This window comes from Colobus angolensis, unplaced genomic scaffold (assembly GCF_000951035.1).
Source record: "Colobus angolensis palliatus isolate OR3802 unplaced genomic scaffold, Cang.pa_1.0 Scaffold517, whole genome shotgun sequence".
Lineage (NCBI taxonomy): Eukaryota > Metazoa > Chordata > Mammalia > Primates > Cercopithecidae > Colobus > Colobus angolensis.
The window spans coordinates 950,833-973,844 of record NW_012118677.1 but is presented as its reverse complement, the minus strand read 5'-3'; the positions used below and the strand labels follow the sequence as shown (position 1 = coordinate 973,844).

At 41.3% G+C, this 23,012-nt stretch overlaps 1 protein-coding gene across 3 annotated transcripts in view; it reads right to left on the bottom strand.

Moving 5' to 3' along the window:
• NOSTRIN (nitric oxide synthase trafficking) overlaps positions 1-23,012 on the bottom strand; it is a 63,010-nt gene that overhangs the window by 27,045 nt on the left and 12,953 nt on the right. For 2 of the 3 annotated variants that reach the window (XM_011960592.1, XM_011960594.1), the window contains 5 exons: positions 11,180-11,263; positions 7,347-7,409; positions 7,064-7,145; positions 4,018-4,080; positions 1,229-1,327 (listed from right to left, as the gene is read on the bottom strand). In XM_011960592.1, the coding sequence (XP_011815982.1) occupies positions 1,229-1,327; positions 4,018-4,080; positions 7,064-7,145; positions 7,347-7,409; positions 11,180-11,263 (391 nt within the window). The remainder of the gene's footprint in view (positions 1-1,228; positions 1,328-4,017; positions 4,081-7,063; positions 7,146-7,346; positions 7,410-11,179; positions 11,264-23,012) is intronic. The other variant, XM_011960593.1, reaches the window with a different exon arrangement.

Sequence of the window (23,012 nt, the reverse complement as noted above, 5' to 3'; positions counted from 1 at the left end):
TCTGCCAAGAACCTGTAGATTGATGTTCCACTAACAATTTAATCAAAGAATCCACAGCAAAATGTCCGAGCTGACGCTGCCACTTCTCCTGGTTGTGAGTGTGTTACTACCCACGTGAAAGGGCAAACAGTGAAATGAGATCTGACAAAAATTTTGATGAACAAATAAAAAATTATCGAGAAGGCTGGCCAGGGGTGGTGGCTCATGCCTATAATCCCAGCACTTTGAGAGGCTGAGGCAGGCAGATCACTTGAGGTCAGGAGCTCGAGACCAGCCTGGCCAACATGGTGACACCTTGCCTAAACTAAAAATGCAAAAAAAAAAAAGAAAAAAAAATTAGCTGAGCCTGGTGGTGCGCACCTATAGTCCCAGCTACTCCAGAGGTTGGGGTGGGACAATCTCTTGAAGCCTGGAGTCGGAGGACGCAGTGATCCAAGACTGCACCACTGCCCTCCAGCCTGGGCCACAGAGTGAGACTCTGTCTCAAGAAAAAAAAAATTATCAAGAAGACTATTAGAAATATGCATTTAAACTTACCATGGTTAAGGCTGAACCTTGCTCCAAGTATATATTTTTCCTGAAAACATTACTTAATGATTATCTAAAGACATCATGGTTGCTAATCATTTCAAATATTATTTCATCTTTATCTCATCCTGGAAACATTTCTACTTTTATGCTTCATAATGTTCATAACATATTAACATAATACATATAGTACTATATGTAACAAACAACATATATAAAGTATTTTTTTAACTTATTTGGGGTATTAGCTGAGAGGTTTTTTAAAGATAATATTAATAGAGTTTCCTTTCAAAAAATCTGGGCATCATTGGTCTCATTTGTCATCTGTCAATAATATTTTTAAAGAATACATGTGGTCCAGGCAAAGTAGCATGCTTCTGTAGTCCCAGCTACTTGAGAGGCTGAGGTGGGAGGATCCCTTGAGCCTAGGACTTTGATGCCAGCCTGGGCAGCACAGTGAGATCCCTTCTATTTAAAAAAATTAAAATAAAGTTTAAAATGTGTGTGTGTGTTGTGTGTGTGTGCGCGCGCGTGCGCACAAGGAATGATTTGGAATCCCCTTTTATGCTCTGTCAAGCTACATCTCTGCAGGGATCCCACAGAGAAGGAGGAATCAACCCATTCTCTTGTGTTTGTAGCTAAGGGCAGCAAGCCCATCCATCTCTATGGCACATGCACTCAGCCAGCCATGACAGCTTACCTTCCGCCTCTCCTTCTCAGTCGTAGATTGCTTGGAGCTTTCTACAAGCTGGAAAAGTGCTTCATGTTTCTTGGTACTAACCATTAATTTCTTCTTGGCCTACAGTGAGAAACATACAAACAACAAAAAGAGGAGCAGAGGCTGATGCCAAGAGAAAACTCTTCTCTTTTGGAACAAAGCACATTCATGTGCTAGCTTTAACAATTATATATCCTAGAATCCTCCAAAGGCTGCAACAAAAATGCATACTTTTAGTTCTTCATTCCCATCCTCACTTCAAAATGTACCTAAAACATCAGAGCAGCTAACACTTTGTCCTGAGAACTCCTGCGTATTTTTTCATTATATTGGGTACCCTCAAGAGGGTTTTGAATTTTGCTAAATCATCAAAGGCCTGCAAACTTCCAAAATAATGTTCTAGTGAGCATAATCGCTTTACCACAGAAGAAATCACAACAAACACTGAAGACTGCCTGCATCATTCTTTACATCAATCTAGGCTACAATTGAGATTGTTTTAAGATGTTATCTTAAAACGTGTGGCAAGGGTTGCAATTTGCTTCCTGATGGCCAAGCCTGAGAGCTGGGCATTTGCCTGGCATCTTGTGAAACGCCCTGCACTTGCTGGAGTTGGAGAAGTAGAAAGAAGTGGGGAAGGAAGGAGCACTCAGAGTCTCCCTACCCTGTTCATGCTGACCCCTTGGAGCAGGTTAGGATTTAGGGGATAATTTCCTAGTCTACCTAGTTGAATTTAGCTGAAGATGATGCTCCAGAGATAAATTATGCAAACAGAATTTGGTTTAAGTTGGATTTAGCCTGTTCAGGAAGTAGGCTGATTGAAAGATTTTGGCTTTTTGCCTCGAGGTTGCAAGGACTGTCAAACCAGATAGTAAAGGGGAGGTCTCTCTTCCTTGGCTTTTTAGCTTGGGAATCAGAGGCAATGCCTTCTGCCTCCCTCTAAATGTGAGAAACCTCTGCAAAGGAAAATTAAAGAAATAAGCTCATGGCCCTCTTTCTCCACCTCCTGTCAGCCATATGCCTGCTGGGAAATAAGATTGTGAGGCACGAATATTTGGTCCTTTAAGGCTTTTCATTAGAGTCTCCTAAATAGACTGTACTTCATTACTGACATGCTGAATCCCTTGAATTGTAACTTCAAGGGAGAAATTTATTATAGCCCAAGAATTTTATGTTCTCTAATTTCTCTGTCACTCTTCATAAAAAAAATGAAATCTTTTATTTAGAAAAATGACTTGATAGAAACTGGGAAATGATAAAAGATGTTTTTTCTTGGGAGCAATTGCAGCCTCTCAGCATTATTTCTGGCTTTTGATTCATTGTACTGAATTCCTGTGGAAGCTGAATATTTAAAGAAAATGGATTTTTAAAAACAAATCCTTTTAAAGGCCAGGTGTAGTGGCTCATGCCTGTAATCCCTACACTTTGGGAAGCCAAGGTGGGCAGATCCTTTGTGCCCAGGAGTTTGGGATCTGCCTGGGCAACATAGCAAGACCCTGTCTCTATTTCTTTAAAAACATAAAAAACAATTCCTTTTAAAGAAACTCATAAAATCCATGGCAAAACTGAAAACAAATGACTGGACACTGTTGCTGGGACTTATTATAAAAGTGATTCTCATGAGCATCCTTTTACCATTGTAACTACTATGGACATAGAAATTCACTTATATCAAACACCTTTTATTAATGTCCTTGGTCTTATGGAGTCAGTCCTCAGTTTTGGCAGAAGCTTTGGAAGTAACACCAAATTTGCCTGTTTCTGAGGGCATCTATCTAGTTATTTGGCATCAGTGGCTGTTTACTTGTAAAGGTTCTCTGTGGGCACTAACGCTTTGGAGACGAAAAAGGATTTCAACACTTAGAGAACAAGTCTTCTCAGAGGGGTTCATTGAGTCTTGTTAGCAGATTTACTGCTAGTCCTTTCTACCTGAAATGAATTCCTCCTATACTACATTGTTCTAGAATAATCTTCTGTGCATATGGATCCCATCTGTTACTTTCTCTGCTTCAGAACTCATACTGATATGCTCTAGCTTCCCACATCAGATCGTAATTCCTTTCCTTAGAATGTACTCCCTATTTCCTGCACATATGTCATCTAGCCAACTAAATTTTAAATTACTTGAAAAAAAATTATGTCTTAGAATAGTGCTGTGCACAAAAAGTGGACCCCACATACTCATGCAATTGATATATGCATCCCCTTTTACATATCACTACCCACCCCTCACTGGGCCACTCTCACTAGTGATGTACATATCACTAACACCTTTCTACAAATGAAGAAAACAAAGCCCAGGTGGTATTTATCATTTGCTGTAAGTTACAAATTATACAGAATGGCAGTCAGCATAATGTAATGATTAAGAGCAGTGACCCTGGAACCCAACTTGTGACAACCATTGGTTCAACTATTAACCAGCTCTGTAACCTTGGGAAAATTACTTCAACTCTCTCTATCTCCATTGCCCAATCTGTAAAATGGGGCAATGCACAATGACATATGACATTGGGTGGTTGTGATGATTAAATACATAAATCTATAGCACTAAGCACATAATAAGTGCTAAATAATCATATTTAGAGCCATGCACTTCCATTGGTTTGGTGAAAAATATATCTATGTAACAACTCAGGTAAGGAAACATTTTTCTCTTCAGTTAGCACTTAGAAGTACTAATGCTAGAACATGTCACCACATTTGTATGAAAGCAAAACACTTCAATTCTAAAAACTGAGTTTACACAAATGATATCTGTGGATACTTGCCTTAATTTGCTGATTCCAGTTGCTAATGACAAGATTTGCTGTCTTTTCAACTTCATTGTCAAGCTATTGAAGAAGGAAAAAGGAAACAAAGCTTTGCTTTCTTCTTAGTCACTGCAATTGACTAAATATTTGTACCCCTAAAATTTATAGATTGAAACCTATTCCCTCAAAGTGATGGTATTTGGAGGTGGAGTCTTTGAGAGATGATTAGGTCATGAAGGTGGAGCCCCCATGAATAAGATTGGTGCCCTTATAAAAGAGACTCTGAGAGCTGCCTAGCCACTTCTGCCATCTGAGGTTACAGTGAGTAAATAGCCACTGATGAACCAGGAAGTGGGCCCTCATCAGACAGCTAATGTGCGGGTGCCTTGATCTGGGACTTCCCAGCCTCCAGAACTGTAAGAAACAAATTCCTATTGTTTATAAACTATCCAGTTTATGGTATTTTGTTAGAGCAGCCTGAACTAAGACAGTCACAGTACTAGCTTATCAATCACTATTACAATTCATGGGAATTTCAAGATCCTACAATGGACATATTAGACAAATTATCTTATCCCTGTGTCAAGTAACAGGACTTAGTAAAATAATTATTTCTAATCTATAAGAATGTAAAAAGCATGCAAACATGTGCAGTCATGTGCAAGAGGCCCTTGCATGAGCTGATATTGTTGCTAGTCCCATCACATCATCTTCCATGTCAATCCATGCAGCAAAAACCTCAACATCATGAAAACTGGTAACAGTCCTAACAGTGCCAATTTTACTATGTGTCTCCATTGCCCCTGAAGTGAATATTGCTGTAATTTCAAAGATATTGAACTCTTAATCATAATTAACTTTTTCCCTTGCTTTTAAATAGCCAAAGAGACAGTAATAATAATGATGAAAATGATCTAGACAACTTCCCAGGGAGATCTGATGGAAGTTACAGCAGAACATTTTTCCCTGGAACACAGACCCAGCAATCAGCCATTATTCAACCACTCTGAGATCTAGCGAATGCTACACTTTTATTTTTTTCCAGTTGGTTAAATTTAGAGTATATGGTTCATTGTAACAGACACAATGAAAATATTTTATGTACTATGCCACTTTTGATTTCATGTATGTGGCTGGAATGTGGAACAAGTTCACTTTAGAAAATAAAATCTAATCTTTTGTGAGAGTAGAGTGGGATGGTGGAGTGCAGTGGAGAGGGGCAATGCAGAAAAGAAGAAAAACAGGACCAGTAGTTTGGGGGTGCTCATGACATCCATTAACTAAAGCACTGTGATCAATTATCACAGGACTGTGCCTCATTTATGGTAAATATTAAAGAAATGCTAATGACTTATATTATGCAGTGTGAAAAATACTTTGTAATCAATGAAATATAGACCAAAAATGAATTGGTTTTTATTAAGTTGGCATGCTAAGGCAGGTTATATTGCTTGCTAGTAATTCCCATCAAGTTCTGTCTATCACCCGAAACTGAATAGAGCATCCTTTCTGGTAAAATATACCTATGTACATACAAACATCAATTCCACTTCCTGACTCAGCTTAATGAGTTTGAATAAAATTTTTAAAAATCATTTCTCTTCCATCAGAACTTTCATACCTCTCCTCATCCTTCTGACTTGCCCCTGAGGATGTGCTTTATCTGACTGTATTCCCTTGAAACTCCCCCTTAACCACCACCCCTTCCCTTCACAGGGACCACCTACCACAGCTTACAAACATCTTACCTGCACCTGGTCCTGAAACAAACAGTGACCATAACCCCAACCCTATGAGAGCCAAGCAGTGCTTATTAAACACCCAATTATGTTGCCTAGAAGTAGAGTATAAAGTGCTTAACTACTGAATAATACACAAAGAAAAAGAAAAAGGAACACAAATGTAACTATTCTAGGCCAAGGGCAGTGGCTGACACCTGTAATGCCAGCACTTTGGGAGGTCGAGATGGGCAGATCACCTGAGGTCTGGAGTTGTAGACAAGCCTGACCAACATGGTGATACCTGGTCTCTACTAAAAATACAAAAATTAGCCAGGTATGGTGGCAGGCGCCTGTAATGTCAGCTACTCGGGAGGTTGAGGCAGGCAAATCGCTTGAACCCGGGAGGTGGAGGTTGCAGTGAGCCGAGATGATGCCATTGCACTCGAGCCTGGGCAACAAGAGCAAAACTCCGTCAAAAAAAGAAAGGAAAAGAAAGAAAGGGAGAGAGAGAACAAAAAGAAAGAGAAGGAAGGAAGGAAGGAAGGGAGGGAGAGAGGGAGAGAGGAAGAAAGGGACGGAGGGAGGGAAAGAAAGAAAGAAAAACTGTTCTAGAAGGAAAGGCACAGAGAAAGAGTAGAGGATCTGCTATCAGAGGACCAGGTGCCCCTGAAAGGATTGCTGAATTATTTTTCTGTAATTTTTAGGATATTTGAGGATTGTACCCATTATTACCTTTACACAACACCAAGCTAATAAGCTAGAAAACATCTTTGTAAAAATTGTGCTTATCATTCTCTTATTTACAAATAGAATGATAAAATTGTTTTAAAAATGCAAAAAAAGTATAACAATGAAATAAAAACCTCCAATTTCACCATCTAAAGATCACTCATTAACATTTTGAGAAGCTTCTGCCAGTTTTCTCTATACATATATAATATATACATATTCATTTTATGTTGAGATTGTATAAATTAGACTTTTTGGTTCTGCTTTATTTAACAGTATACTGTGAAAAAAATCCCCATGTGATTAAATTCTTCTACGATAAGATTTTGAATGGTTGCAAATTATTCTATTGCTTGAATTTATCACAATTTATTTTGAATGATTCAGTAGTTTCCAGTTTTTCACTATTAGCAATGCTCTAACAAACATCCTTGTACATAAATCTTGGATTTGTGTTTTTTATTATTCATTTATTTTAAAATAAATTCAAGTATTTATTTTATTTTTAGGATAAATCCCTGAAACCTGGTACCACGTTCAGATCACCTTTTCCTTTTTGGGCTAAACACAGGAATCTTGCTTTAAATAGGAAAAGTAAAGAAAGGTTTTCTCACTGATTTTCTCTTCTTCTCTTGTACATTTAGGACTTGATAAGTCGGTTTTATTGCTTCCAATTCAATTGCTTTGCCAAGTTTTCTGGAAATAAAACATAAAAGACACAGAAGCATAATATCAGGGTTTATATCTACTTTCCAAATTATTTTCTGGGGAAACAAAGTAGTGTGTTCTGGCACATCAATTCAGTGCAAGTTGGAAGTGGAATATTTGTAGCACACCCACTTTAAATATTTATGGCTTCCTTTAGAGTTGGAGGAAGGCCAGGGTGGGAGAACTCACTGATGCAGGTCCGCCGTGGATTTCATTCCCTCTGAGGCCCAGGCCCAGGCACTGCTGATACAGCTAAAGGCAAAAACAGTGGGGAACAAAGGTGAGTGTCATTTTCCTAGGAAATAGGATGTGCTGGCTTGAAATACAGCATCACATCTGATTCACCACATTCAACAATTGCATTCACTTCCCTAACCTTATTTCAATTTCTCTGTGAGATTAAATTCTGCCAGTACATTTATTTGCACTATACTCATTATATACACTGCGTTTTTTTCCAGTCATTTTTCATTTAGATTTTCATTTCCTATTTCATATCTGTATAAAATAGTGGAAATGGCCAGGTGTGGTGGCACTGCCTCAGCCTCCTAAAGTGCCTGTAAATCCCAGCACTTTTTAGGAGGCTGAGGTGGGAGGATCACTTGAGGCCACAGGTTCGAAACTAGCCTGCACAACACACACAGCGAGACCTTTTCTCTACAAAAAAATTATGAAAATTAGCCAGGTGTGGTGATGCACACCCATAGTCCTAGCTACTAGGGACTAGGAAGGAAGGAAGGAAGGACCAAGGTAGGAGGATTGCTTGAGCCCAGGAAGCTACAGTGAGCTATGATCATGCCACTATACTCCAGCCTGGGCAACAGAGCAAGACCCTATCCCCTGAGCCCCTCTCCCCACCAAAAAGAAAAAAAAAAGAAATAAAAATAAAATAAAATAGGGGAAATAAATAGCCAAGGGTGAGAACAGGTTGGTCATAGGATACACATAGGTATGAAAAAACTGAGACTCAGAAAAGTTAAGTGATAACTTGAGAGCCCTGCTCACGTCCTGCTGCTGCCCTTGGGGTTGGAGTCCAGCTCCTGTTCCCTGCTGGGTTTGAGGACAACAGCTCAGATAGTTTATGGTCCTATGAGCAGTATCTCACTTTAACACAAAGGATAATGCTACCCAATCCCTCATGGCATAGCGGGAGGATTAGGAAGTGTGATGTCATTTTTCTCCCACAGTGGCCCCATCTGGTCTGCCTTCAACAGTCAGGATAGTAAGTCCAGTCACATCAAGAAACCCCAAGTACAGAGAGAGGCCTGTGTAGATTCTGATGAAGAGGAAGGGGGTGGATCTGCATCCTTGCCTTAATCAGAATGGTGCAGAGGTTTTGCCTCAAAATGCCTTAGTTTGCATCCTGCAGTCTAAGAATAAGAGAACTAGACCAAAAGATGACAGATTTTCTACACATCCAAAGCCAGATACGAGCTTAGGCACAAAAGCATACCTGCTATGTACTTACAATTATAGGAGATTCCAGAAAACACTAAATGAATCTATATTGACAGGAAGCAGATCAGTGGTTGCTTGGGATTGGGTGGGAAGGAGCGCAAACAGGCATGATAAATCTTTTGGTGTGATGAAAATGTCCACTTTTTGATTTTAGTGGTGGCTACACAGGGTATTTACATATGTCAAAACTGATCAGATCATATGCTTAAAATGGGTGCTTATTATTGCATGTAAATTAAAACTCAATATAGCTGATTTTTAAAAAATGAAGTCAGGCACATTTTAGGGTAGAGTATCTGACATTTGCATCAGGACAGGACAGGACCAAGCATGTGGCCTCAGAAGGGCCTGTGTCTGAATGGAGATGCTCCCCCTTTGTTTTCTGCATGACCTTGGAAGAATCTCTGGCCCTCACTTAACTGATCTTTTAAAGTAGAAGTAACTTGGTCAACACCTGGGAAAAGATGGGGTAAAAATTGAAAAAGAAAGAAGGAAGGAAGGAAGGAAAGGAGGGAGGGAGGGAGGAAGGGAGGGAAAAGAAAGGAAAGAAAGAAAGAGAATTAGAAGTAATGAAGTAATAAGATATCTGTAGTACCTAACACAGATTTGAGTATGGATAAAACTTCACTAATGTTTACTGTTAAATACTGTACTATTCCCAGTTCGCCTAACATTCTGGACCTGCCAACTCTTTGGTAGTATTCTGCTGGATGCCACAGCCGCAGCACAATACACACACCCCTACACCCCTATACCTCTCATTCCTCAGGAGGCAATTCGAATCAAAAACATAATGGACATTCACAGAGCTTTCCTTCCCTGCCAGGTACTCCGCTAAGCACACTTCTTCTATTACCGCATTTAATTCTCACAGCAACCATAAGAGATAGGCTTTCATTTTATTTTAAAGAGATCTTGAGAGATAAGATAAATTGTCCTAGGTCACTCACCTGGTAAGTGGTAGAGTTAGAATTTAAACCTGGGCAGTCTATCTATACTCAACCACTGTGCTATACTGGTTTACTGTAGTCTACTAAAAGACTGTCCTAAAAGTAAAAATAAAGCTAAAAGAGCACTTTCAAAGTCACCATTTGTTATTATGGCTGATGCCTAAAGAAGAGTGGAAATATGAGCTCCAGAAGGCTTCTTTTTTTCCTTTCCCCTCTTTATCTCTTTCATCATCAGAAGAGACCTCTGGCCGGGCGCGGTGGCTTAAGCCTGTAATCCCAGCACTTTGGGAGGCCGAGGCCGCGGACCATGAGGTCAGGAGATCGAGACCATCCTGGCTAACACGGTGAAACCCTGTCTCTACTAAAAAAAATACAAAAAACTAGCCGGGCGAGGTGGTGGGCACCTGTAGTCCCAGCTACTCGGGAGGCTGAGGCAGGAGAATGGCGTAAAGCCGGACGGCGGAGCTTGCAGTGAGCTGAGATCCGGCCACTGTACTCCAGCCCGGGAGATAGAGCGAGACTCCGTCTCAAAAAAAAAAAAAAAAAAGAGAGAGACCTCCACAATGTCACTGCCAGTTCAAGGGCACGTCCGCATGCATTAGTCAAGAATCTTTGTAGCAAATTACCACGAATGAACTATTTTTGGTATACCACTATCTTTCTTCTCTCTCCCAATAAAGGAAACTACATTCTTAGTGCTGCAATATATTGAAAAGAATGTGAACCAACACCTTTCAGCACATAATGTGCTAAGCTCGTCACACACATGATCTTATTTAATATGCCTACGCACACACAATAGAGCAAATATTATTACTCTCTCCAACAGAGGAAGAAATAAAGGCACACAGAGGCCAGGTTACTTGTCAAAGGTCATAGAGTAGAGAAAACATAGGATTCATACTTTCTGACTCCAAGACAATCTGACTTTACAACACCACTTCCCAAGTTAAATGTCATTACCAAGGCCTATTATGAATGTGGACTTAGGAGTCATAAACACTGAGGAAGAATCCAGCTATGCAACTCATGATCTGGGTGACTGGGGAAAGTATCTTGAACTTTCCAAGTCTCAAGTCCTTATCTGTAAACAGGGATAACAAGACCTCTCAAGGGTTCTTATGAGGATTAAATGGGGGTATCAGTAAAGCATTAACACAGTGCATGCACACAGTTAAGTGCCCAAGAACTGGAAGCCATGCTTGATGTGATGTACTTGCCATGTTTAGAAGAGGAAGCTGGAGTGGAACATGTGTCACTTTTTACTATATTTAAGAATGCTTTTGCTGGGTGTGGTGGCTCACACATGTAATCCCAGCACTTTGGAAGGCCAAAGCAGGAGGATTACTTGGGCCCAGGAGTTCAAGACCAACTTGGGCAACATAGTAAGCCCTTGTCTCAACAAAAAACAAATTTAGCAGGGCATGCTCCCAGCTACTCTATATGGGAGGCTGGGTGGGAGGATTGCTTGAGCCTGGGGGATTAAGGGTGCAGTAAGCTGTGATTGTGCCACTGTATTCTAACCCAGGTAACAGAGCAAGACCCTATCTTGAAAGAAAACAAAACAAATGAAAAAAAGGGATGATTTTGCCTTACCTCTGCCACAATACTTACCTTTTTCTCGTGTTCTGTAATGCTTTGCTCAGCTTGCTTGCCAGTTTCTGAAGTCCTTTGGCATAGCTAATTTCCAGGTTTGCCCTGTTAGAAAAAGACTAGTTAAATGGGATGTGCTGGGCTGGGCGCAATGGGTCACACCTATAATCCCAGCACTTTGGGAGGCCAAGGCAGGCAGATCACTTGAGGCCAGGACTTCAAGACCAGCCTGGCCAACATGGTGAAACCCTGTCTCTACTAAAAATACAAAAATTAGCCAGGTGTGGTGGTGGAAGCCTGTAATCCCAGCTACTTGGGAGGCTGAGGTGCAAGAATTGCTTGAACATGGGAGGCGGATGTTGCAGTGAGTTGAGATTATGCCACTGCACTGCAGCCTGGGCGACAAAGCAAGACTCCATCTCAAAAAAGAGAGAAAAAAAAAAGGATGTGCTGGCTAGAAATCAAGCAAACACACACACAGATGCACACATGCACACATGTATGCACGAAGGAGGGGTCAGGCTGAAAATGTAATGCCTACATAAAGAGATGATTTGTTTACTACAAGGATCCTCTTGTCCTTAAGCATAATCCTGAAGGGTATCCAACAGGCTCCTAAAAAGACAGAGGTTTGTTTTTGCTTTTGTTTTGAGATGGAGTTTCCCTCTTGTTGCCCAGGCTGGAGTGCAGTGGCACAATCTTGCCTCACTGCAACCTTCACCTCCCAGGTTCAAGCGATTCTCTTGCCTCAGCCTCTCAAGTAGCTGGGATTATAGGCACGCACCACCATGCCCAGCTAATTTTGTATTTTTAGTAGAAACGGGGTTTCAGCATGCTGGTCAGGTCTTAAACTCCTGACCTCAGGTGATCCACCCATCTAGGCCTCCCAAAGGGCTGGGATTACAGGCATGAGCCACTGTGCGGGGCCCAAAGGAAGAGATTTTAACTAAGCTCCTTTGACATCACACTAATGGGTTGAATTGTGTCTCCCTAGAAGAAGGTGAAGTCCTACTCCCCAGTGCCTGTGAATGTGACCTCGTATGGGAATAGGGTCTTTGCAGATGATGATCAAGTTAAGATGAGGTCACTAGGGTGGGCCCAAACCCTATATGGATGTGTTCTTATATAAAGGGAAAATTTGGACATAAACAGACATGTACACGGAGAAAACGCCATGTGAACATGAAGGCATAGATCTGAGTGGTGCATCTACAAGCCAAGGAATGCCAAAGATTACCAGCAAATCATCAGAAGCCAGGACAGAGGCACGGAACAAATTCTCCCTCATAGCCCTCAGAACGCACCTCTGACTGCTAGCCTCCAGAACTGTGAGCCAATACACTTCTGTTGTTTACGCCACTAAGTCTGTGGTACTTTGTTATGACGGCCCTAAAAACTAATGCAATTGGCCAGGCGTGGTGGCTCACGCCTGTAATTCTAGCACTTTGGGAGGCCGAGGCGGGTGGATCACAAGGTCAGGAGATTGAGATCATCCTGGCTAACACATTGAAACCCCATCTCTACTAAAAATACAAAAAATTAGCCGGGCATGGTGGCAGGCGACTGTAGTCTCAGCTGTTCGGGAGGCTGAGGCAGGAGAATTGCTTGAACCCAGGAGGCAGAGGTTGCAGTGAGCCGAGATCGTGCCACTGCACTCTAGCCTGGGTGATAGAGCGAGACTCCACCTTAAACAAAAATAAAAACAAAACAAATACAACTAGTAAGGAACAGAAAACTGTCCTACTGATCTTAGGATATTAGCACTAATCAGATTAGCTCTAGATTATAATCGTTGGCAATAAAATAAATTATAATTGGATTAACCAAGCAGTAACTTTCTAATGGGAATCTGTGGTGGTAGCCAACACCAGATTTAGAAAATGAATTTCTATTCCTTCTATGCAGGACAAGGCTCAGTAGGAAGTCCGGGCATGCCCTCCAAAAGCAAACCCCTTGGTTCTTTTGGATAGATTGAATCACTCTCATCTTAAACCTATTTTACCATGTCCTATTTATAGGACCATCTATAGCTAAAATGAGGGCATCTTCATATCACTTTTGACTACAGAGAATAAAAATGTAGGGAATTAAGTTCAATTTATATTATGTTTTCCCTTTTAATATGGACCCTAAGAGTTTTCACTGCATTTTTCAGTCTGCTAATCTATTTTTATTGTATTTTTAGAATTATTTATGATGTTATTTCATTTGGGAAACAATCCCAGAGCTCTCTAGTAACTAGTCTAATACCTGCATGTTTTCACACAAATTAACTCCATGTCATAGACTGAGGAAAGAAAGACAGCCCTCTTCTATAAAATGAAATCCAGAGATGATGGGCTATTGATCTATTGCTAAATTATTATTCTTTTTTTTTTTTTCTGTTAGTACAGCTGTGCTTTAAGTTGTTTTTATCACTTTTTGTAAGAAAGTCATTGTAGGATGTATGTTAAGGCCTAGCTGCAGAAAACAACCGTTTGGTGTCAGAATTTGCCCAGACATAAGGAAGGGCTGAGGCCAGTATTTTTAGACAATGAAGCCAGTCAATAAATATCTCATTGCACTTAAAAATAGATTTCTCTGCTCTAGGAATATGTCCCAGGTGATGGAGAGGGAGAGAAAAAGAGAGTGCTGGTTAACAGCCAGCTGGGAGAGACCATCACCCTTGATGAACTCAGATGCTCTGGAACCCCAGGAGATCTCTATCATTCAGTGGGAGTGGCTTCAGGTACTGTTAAAAAGAAGTTGTATGACCCACTTACAGGGGGTTTTATGAAAAATAAAATGTGTTAAGAGCCTAAGTCTACTAGGGGCTCAGTGTCTGGAACGATTGCTGCTGACCTGTAAAGCTCTGCATCACATGACTCTGGCAGCCTCTCTGATTTCCCTTCCTGCCAGTCACAACTTGGCTGATTCTACTCCTACTCAGTGGCCAACTGCCATCCTGCCTCAGGGCCTTTGCACTTGCTGTGGCCTCTGCCGAGTGCTTCTGCTACATAGCCGCATGGTATTCTCCTTTGTGTCATCCCCAACAGGAGCTGCTCGAACATCACCACCTCAGAGGTTTGCCCCATCTAAAAAAGGATCCTCGCCACTCTCCCCTTACAGTTTTATTTGTGTCTTATTGTATCTTGTGTCACATTATAATTTTTTAGTTTACTCTGGTGAACACCCCAAGGATGTGAACAGTTCCATAAGGATCAAGAATGGCTTTGTTCATTGCTGTATCCCTAGGCCTAAAAGAGTGCTTGGCACATAACAGGCACTCAGCATGTATGTCACAAATGAATGAATGAATAAGTGAATGGACTTCCCACCAGGTCCTGGTTGGAATTCTTACTGGTCTCTGCCATAGACTTGTTCTTACCTCACCACTTTTGAGAACTGTAAATTAACAAGCTGTTTAGATGCAGTCTCTGTAGTTTGAGCTGTGCTCAGCCCTGATGTTAGAGCACACTGCTGTCTAGCACTTGAAATAGCTAGACACATAAACCCTTTCTGAGTCCAGGAAAGCTAACCAGAGGGCTGTTTAGGTCTTTTCTTTCCAGCATTGCATTCTTTCTTGGAAGCAGCACAAAGAGCATTGAATAGGATAATGCTTTTTATAATGTTCCGCTCAAAATTATTCTTACTAAATATTAATTCTTCTAATGTGATTATTGTGTATCCAGAAGGAATACACAGCGGTGGGGATGGTGTGGGAGGAAGAATCCCCAGATTTCTTGTCTGTTGGCTCTAGAACAATCCTGAATGGTTTCTTACAGGAAAGGTAATGCTGTCAGTCACAGCCTCTTCCTCAGAATTCAATTCTACTTTCAGAATGTTCTTGCAGGCTGTACAAAGGTGTTTCTGAGGCTAAGCAGACCTAAAAAGGACACCAGAAAGAAGTGTTGCTTTCCTTTATGTTGTTAAGTTTATTCCACTTGGGGAAAAAAAAAGTTGAGCTTTGGTGGTATGCAAAAGGGGTGCTTGTTCACTTTGAGGTGATTTGGGGCTTTTTTTTTTTTTTTTTTTTAAGTTTGGCCAGCTGTTCTCCTGGGCCCCGGTGTTTCTGCCGGCTTTCTCCTGAGCATGATAGGAAACCAGCCTAAAGAGGTTCAACTACCACACAGCATTTCTTGTGTTGGGAGTCTTCTCTTTACAGACAAGTACCTTAGAAATCTTCAGCAGGGCAGATTTGTGGGTTTATAGAATGGTATATAGGTTAAAAGTTCCTGTATATTGCACATAAAGAGAGTGTCCAAACAGTGGTCTCCTGACAAAGGTGTTGCATCACCTTTGTGACATGCTGATGCTTGACCTGTGTTCTCCCTAGGCAAGAAACAGGAACCTCCAACACTTACTGGGCACTTACAATGTGCTAGGCATCATTCTAAGTGCTTTAGGTATATTTCCTCATTTAATCCCTGATAACCCGTGAGGCAGGTACACTCTGTCTACCCGTTTCATGGAAGGGAACACCAAGGCACAGAGAGTTGGGTCAGTCACTAGCCTGAGGGCACACAGGAAGGAAGTGATGGTGACAGACTTAGATTTCAACCCTGGGCAGTCTGGCTGGGGAACCTGCCTGCTTAACCACACCTCTTTCCTACCTCTGAAGTTTTAGGGAAGAGATTGCAGATGGAGAATTGTGGGAGAAGTGGAACAAAAGTGCTTTCAAAAATTGATACCGCCTCTCACTTCACCTTTAATTGCAGTGTTCTGAATCAGCACAGCTCCTGGAGGCTGTGTAGCTGGAGTCCCAATTCACAGCAGCCTCGGTGCAGACGTAATGAGCTTCCGGGCCTATTCCAAAGGCATCTGTGCAGTTGCAAGGCATTTGGGGAATAGGAAGTGGGGATGTTGAGGGTCTGGCAAAGTGGGAAGGATGGGGGCTCTGACAGCAAATGTCACCGAACTGACACTTTGGGCTGGAGTGAGTTGGACACTGCCTCTCTGAACAGCACGAGTGTACGCTTTCTCTCTGCCTGTAACTTATTGATGACCCTGAAGGGTTTAGAACTAGCATTCAAATCAACCAAGCAAAGCAGGCTGCAATCATCTACTCTTGCATTTTAAATCCTAATGACCATTTTGGGAACCTGAGCAAATTACTCTGCAAGACAGAAGGAAATGAAATGTAGTGGGGAGGATGGGTGTGGGACAGTGTCACTGTGCACTCTTTCTGCATAGATATAACGAAACCTCTCCCAGGCCTCTAGCTCTGAATGGCTTTTATCTCAACAGATGTTAACGGTTAAATTCTTCCCCTGAGAGAATCGCTCTTTTATACGAAGCCATGTTCCAAGTGGCAAGCGTGAAGAAAGCTGTTATTTTTGTAAGTCAGAATGTTTGTAAATGGAAACAAACACTTCCATGCTCTTCCGTGCACACTTCCACGGCTCTTCCATGCTTCCGGTCTATTGAGGCAATCTATGTATCCTTTCAGGATGCCTGCTAAATAGAAATAAAATGACCTAGGTGTTTTCCCAAGGCAGAGGCAGCAAGGCATACCTCACTTAGAATGATTTCTTCTCATCTCTCAAAAGGAGGTGCTTTATCTCCGTTCAAGCTGAAAAAGTACCACATGCAAAGGGAGTAGAGAGAGCAGAGCTAATCTCACATTGAGATGTGAAATTTTCATTCCCTCATTAAAATGGTCAGAAACAAGCTTGTAAAGACGTTGTGCTTAATTCTCTAGCCCTTTCCCATTTTTTTCTTTCCATTCTACTGCCACCATAGCTAATACAAGTTAAAATGCCTTCTCCAAGCAATTGTCTTGGCCTATTGCATTGGTGATGCATATATATTTTGATAGGCAACCCAATCTCAGAATATTCCAGTGGTTTTAAAGATTCTGGACCCTGCCCTATAAATATATACACCTACTATATACCCACAAAAATTAAAAATTAAAAAAATTTTTAATACACTATAAAAGATTCTGGACCAAGAAAATGACATGCACTGACTTTTAACCCATTTATATTCTAATTTTCTCTCAGCATGCAAGGCTGGACAATATTATTTCATTAGTAATAATGAAGGCCAATTGATAAGTCAAAGACCAATGTTTGTTTGATTTAGATTTTAAAATAAATTATATTTTTGAAAGAAAAGAGAGATGGAAAATATCTGGTTTCAGATTCAGTATTTTAGATAAAGCACAAATTAAAATGTAAGAATATGTGACCATGTAATCAATTTTAGACTATACTGCTTTTGTAAAATTAAGATAATGAAAAGTAGTTTAAAAAACAAACTGTAGTTGCCCCCCTGTGTCTATGAGGAATTAATTAAAATGGAGTTAAGGCCAGGAGCAGTGACTTGAGCCTGTAATCCCATCTACTCCAGAGGATGAGGAGGGAGAATCATTGAGACCAAGAGTTTGAGACCAGCCTAAGCACATATCAAGATCCCATTTCTACAAAATTGTTTAAAATTAGCCCAGAGTGGAGGCACACACTTGCAGTCCTAGCTACTTGAGAGGCTGAGGCGAGAGGAGTTCCTGAGCACAGGAGTTTGAGGCTGCAGTGAGCTGTAATTGCACCACTGCACTCCAGTCTGAGCAGCAGAATGAGAACCCCATCTCTAAAAAACATAAAACAGGGCTAAGCCCTTCTCATGCTTGAAAGAAGCAGGTGACAGAGTCCTCCCTTCAATATAAATTGAGAAGGAATTTTAGTAACATCAAATTCTTCTGTCGGGATATCACACATCTTTTAAGTTCCTTCTTTGGACCAGCACCAGCTTCCGGTTTGGGGGTGGATGTCCTGATATTTTCCATCCAAACTTCATTGGTATGTCTTTTGAAAGACCATCACAAACTCCTCTTACAAACAGGTTGTAAAGTTCATTACCGGCAGCTTGAAACACATTTTCATATGGACGCTCTGTCATTGGAGTGGCTGGCTCACTTGCTAGCCCACTGCAGCATTACTGATTGTCTTAATTCTGCTTCCTGAGAACAGTATAAAAATTGCTGAAACAGGAGGATAAGACCTGAATGATGCCCTTCTTGAGTGTCTAGTCTGGGAATCTCACTGAGACCCGGCTCACTCTGGCCCAGGGTAAACGTGAGCGATGGCAGCTCTAGAACTTCAGAGCCTAAAGTGTGCGTTCATTCCCAAGCTTAGTGCATTAGTGTGTGGGGTAGGGGAGGACAGGGAGTATCGTGGTGAGGGAATTCAGGTAAAGTGGACGAGAAAGGCAGTTTTCAAAGCTTTTTAGTAGGGAAACAAAATTTTATACAGAATCCCAGCGTATCATATAAATACCAGTCAAGTTGATCTGATTAAAAGGGAGAAAGAGTGAGGAGGAAGCAGAGCCCTGCCCACTTAACCTCCTCCTCACCCCCTGAGGTAGCCCCCACGGGCTCCCCACAAACCCCTTGAGCTATAAGGTTTGAAAGCCACTGGGCTTCATGACTGCTGCTGTCCTTTTCCATAGAGGACCCTAAGACTCTGCGAAGGGGGCTGAACCAGGACCCCCTGAGCATGGTGGGTCCCCCACAGCAGTGCCCAAAACTGCCTATCCACCTGGGGATACCCTGGCACTGAGCCTGGGTTGAGCTGGGTAGGAATCCAAATGTATCATATTTTCCAGATCCCCATCTGTAAATCAGAAACGGAGAGAAGTATGTATGCTGTGGGTTGTGAGATAATTAAAGAGATCAAGAATAAGACACATTTAACACAGTGGCTGATCTATGGTCTGAATAAATGGTCTCTCCTGTGATTTTATTACTTTTTCTAGCTTTTGTTCAAAACAATATGCTACATATTATGCCAGTAAGTGTCTTTGACATACCCACTTATGACTCCTCAGAAATAGCCTAACTTGATCTTCTTTAACGTTATGAGTGCCTGGAAGGCACAGAGTCACTCATACATTAGTGTCTTCATTGACTCAGTAAGTGTCTATTGAATGCCTACTCTGCACCAGGCCCATGCTAGTCACGTGGGACACAAAGACCCTCAAGGAGTTCAGCCTCTAGGAAAGGAGACAGACAAGTGAACAGAGAATAACAGTGCAGGCTGTAAGAGCTACGACAGATGCAAGCAGTAATTCTGCACATAGAACTTAGGAGCATTTTTTTTGAGACTGGAGACTGGAGTTAAGGAAGGCCTGCCACGGTGGGATGACTGGATCTTAAAGAATGTGCTGAATGGAGCCAGGCAATGAAGGTGATGAAACATCTACCAGGCAGGCGATACGGCCTGTGCAAATGCAGGGACCCACGTATGGTGGCAGTGGTGGTGATGGCGGAGTGTGAGTGGGATACAAGTGGGGTGGGATTGCAAGTGGCTCAGTAAGGAGAGAGGCAGGGATCATGCGGAGATGGAGAGAGACAAAGTAAACAGGAAGGCAGGGTTCAGATCTCAAAGGCCCTTTTATAAAATGATGAGGGCTAAATTTTATCCTAAAGGTCATGGGAGTCTTTGAAGGGTCTCAAACAGGGTCATGGCTACAGAGTGAAAGGTGCATTAAAGACAGGCACAGGGCCTCAGCTAGCCCGCAAGTTCAGGTAACTTTCCTTGGATTGGAAACGGGCGTCCTCTAAAGGGACACAGCTCTGTCAGAGTAAAAGGCTTAAGGGGTAAGAGTGGATTGGTTTCTGCCTCCATTCATCCCACTCAGCCGTGTGCCTTTGTGCAGCATACAAACTCCACGGCTATAAGGCAGCACTCCTAGACAGAATAGTTTGAGAGAGTTTTGCCAGAACAGTGGAAGAGGCCATAAAATAAAAAGAAAGCTATGGATATCAAAGGAGTTTCAAAGAGAGAAATACGGTCTTAGTCATGAATTGAGATGGACAGAATCATAGATATGGATGGTCCCAGGCACTGAGCTTGATTGACTGGGCAGTGGTTCCCAGAAGGAGGACCAGCTTTGGAGAGGAGCAGATAAACCCTGTTTTGGACATACTGACTTTGTGGTTCCATGGGACTTCTAGGTGGAAATGTCCAATATACTGTGAAATATATGGTTTGAAGTACGGTTTAGACATGTTCCTAGTACTGCACATTTGTAAATCATCAATATGCAAGAGAGCTAAAGCTGTGGGAGTTAAGGTCACCCAGGATAATGGGAGAGTGGAAGATGATTTTTCAAATATTTAATTTCAATTTGTTATTGCTTTGTTGACAGTGTCTGCAGTGAATCATGGATTGAACAAGTGGCCAACTATACCTCCTTCTTTTATTCTTTTCTTTTTAAAGTTCAGAGCAGCAGATTTTGGCATTTGAAAACCTGATCTTAAACTCCTGTACAGAGGAACAATTGATTTTCCAGTCAAAGCCTGTTTAAACATTAGCTATGAGGATGCAGGAAGCCAAACATTCACAAAGTGTTTCTGAGAATGTACCTTTGTCTCTTTAAATCTGATCTGTAATTGTATTAAAGTGAACCTGATAACTTTGGCATTAGGCATTGTAGGAGCTGCTATGTTTCTCTGGCTAAATCTGTTCGCTACTGCGAAAAAAGAAGCTGAAGTAGCTAACTGGATAAAAGAAGCTAAGCATGACCATGAATTGCAGAATATCCAGGCAAAAAGGTGTTTTAGTAACAACTGCACTTTTCTATCACCACTCAATCAGAATAAGTGCAAGAGAGCAGCTGAGTTTGGAAAGGAAACATTCTCTGGCCTGGCAGCTTGACTGTGGTGCTGCCTCTGGTATCCAAGTGCTAACGCTGAACTCTGTCAAGCAGAACCACATTCCAGGAGCTCTTAAGTAAGGGGTCTGGAAATGCACACCTCCAAGGACAGTAAAGTCCTTGTTCTAATAATGTAGGTATAATAATTTTTAAAAACCCTTAACTATCTTTCATTTATTTAAAAATATTTCTTATGAAAATAGAGATGGGTTGTGCTATGTTGACCAGGCTCAAACTCCTGGCCTCAAGCAATCCTCCCATCTCGGCCTCCCAAAGTGCTAGGATTGCAGGTATGAGCCACTGCACCCAGCCCATTTATTTATTTATTCAGTCTGTAAGTATTTACTGAATGCATTTTAGGTGGCAGGTACCCCTCATTCAAAACCCCATGTCCTCCTTCACTGTATCTTGCATTCTGTTGGTCACGGATTTGCCTTCATCATTGTCTGTCATAACCCTCAATGGAAATGCCTACTGAATATATTCCAAGACTACCATTTTACTTTCTTACTGGGTTTCCCATTACTTGTCTGTAACTGTAAGTAACAAGATAGTTTCTTTTGAAGAGTAATGGCTTTCCAGGTATTTTTCTAATACAAGGGAAGCTTACCATTAGTTCCCATGTAATAAGCCCACCTTTAAGAGGAAAATAAGGCCAAGGCTCATTTCTAGATAGCTGGTGGGAATCAGCCTTCTATCCAATGTATATCTAGAGGAGGAATTTCTGACTTCACAAAATGGGGAGAGTTGAGGTAAATGTAATCCCAGCCATGCTGTGACCATCCATCCTTGTTGATACGGTTTAATAACCATAACCAACATAATTGTTGACTCAGTTCAAACACACTAGGAAGAGGGAGTGACCTCAGAATCACATCACTGTGTGGGAGAGAAATGATCCAACCCTGAGAAGTGAAGTGGCCTATGTCTTTGCCTGCTAATACATAAGAATGCTGTCTAAAAGTATATAATGTGCCACATATTCATAGATTAATAGAATATTTGTGTCCATTAGAAAACAGTTCTTCCCAAATGCCATCTCTTTTAGTGTGGACAAGCATCCTTCAGGTTAACTACATGATCTAAAAGCTGAGCAAGGGGAGGAAACTTGAAAGCTCAAGATGAGGAGACACTGCAAATGTACATTTACCAGGAATCAATACAAAACAACTTTAAAAATGGCTTCTTGCTAAGGGGAAATAATTTAATTGTACACTTTTAGCTTTAGAAAAATGTTCAGAAAAGCATTTATTACATAAATGACCTAATATGTAGCATAATATTTTTTGATCTAGGTAAAACATTAGATCTGTTCTTTGTACTCATACTATACAGTCTTTATCTAGGAATGTGCTTGTAATTTTGCTAATCAGTAGACTCTTGGGATGTTCAAATTCTAAATTCTTCTCTATAAGGAAGTAAAGCTGTGAGGGGAGAAATCTTCAGCTACCCAAGTGTTTCTTCCCCACTGGACATATTTGTCACTCTAGAATAAGTGATTGGAGGGTTTCACACATTAATAGTTTCAGGGCAGATGGCAGCCATAGGAAGAGACTTCAAGAAAACAAAAATAAGAAATGAAGGCTCTGACTGTACGAAGAAAGTGGATGTCGGTGGCAAGGTGGGGATGTGGAGTGATCTAGAAAAAGGAAAAACAGTGAGACAGACTTCGAGCTGTGACCCCCCCCTCTGCCCCCAGAGTTTTTCAGTTCACTATTGAGTCTGTTTACCAGCAGGCATCATCTATTGCCTGTCTTCTATCTTCACAGCTCTCTACCAGGCACTAATTTTGATCTCTCAGATACCAAATAATTAATGCCTAGATGACTACAACCCAGGTTATATGCCTGGCTGATACATGCATAGATTCTTCCTGGTCTGCAGGCAGAAGGTGGCTTTCTAATCTAGGTAATGAGTTGAATTTGTAAGATTCATACAAATAACTGGTCTTATTTAAAATAATTTCCTTTGGGACTGATAACAATATTTTCTTATAGAAGAAATACCCTCTCAGATGGCCCCTCCCACTTTCTCTGTCATGGAACCAGAGCAATTTGGCTGTTAGGGACAAACAGAGAGCCAAATTATGAATGAACTCCCATTCACAATAGCTTCAAAGAGAGTAAAATGCCTAGGAATCCAATTTACAAGGGATGTAAAGGACCTCTTCAAGGAGAACTACAAACCACTGCTCAGTGAAATAAAAGAGGACACAAAC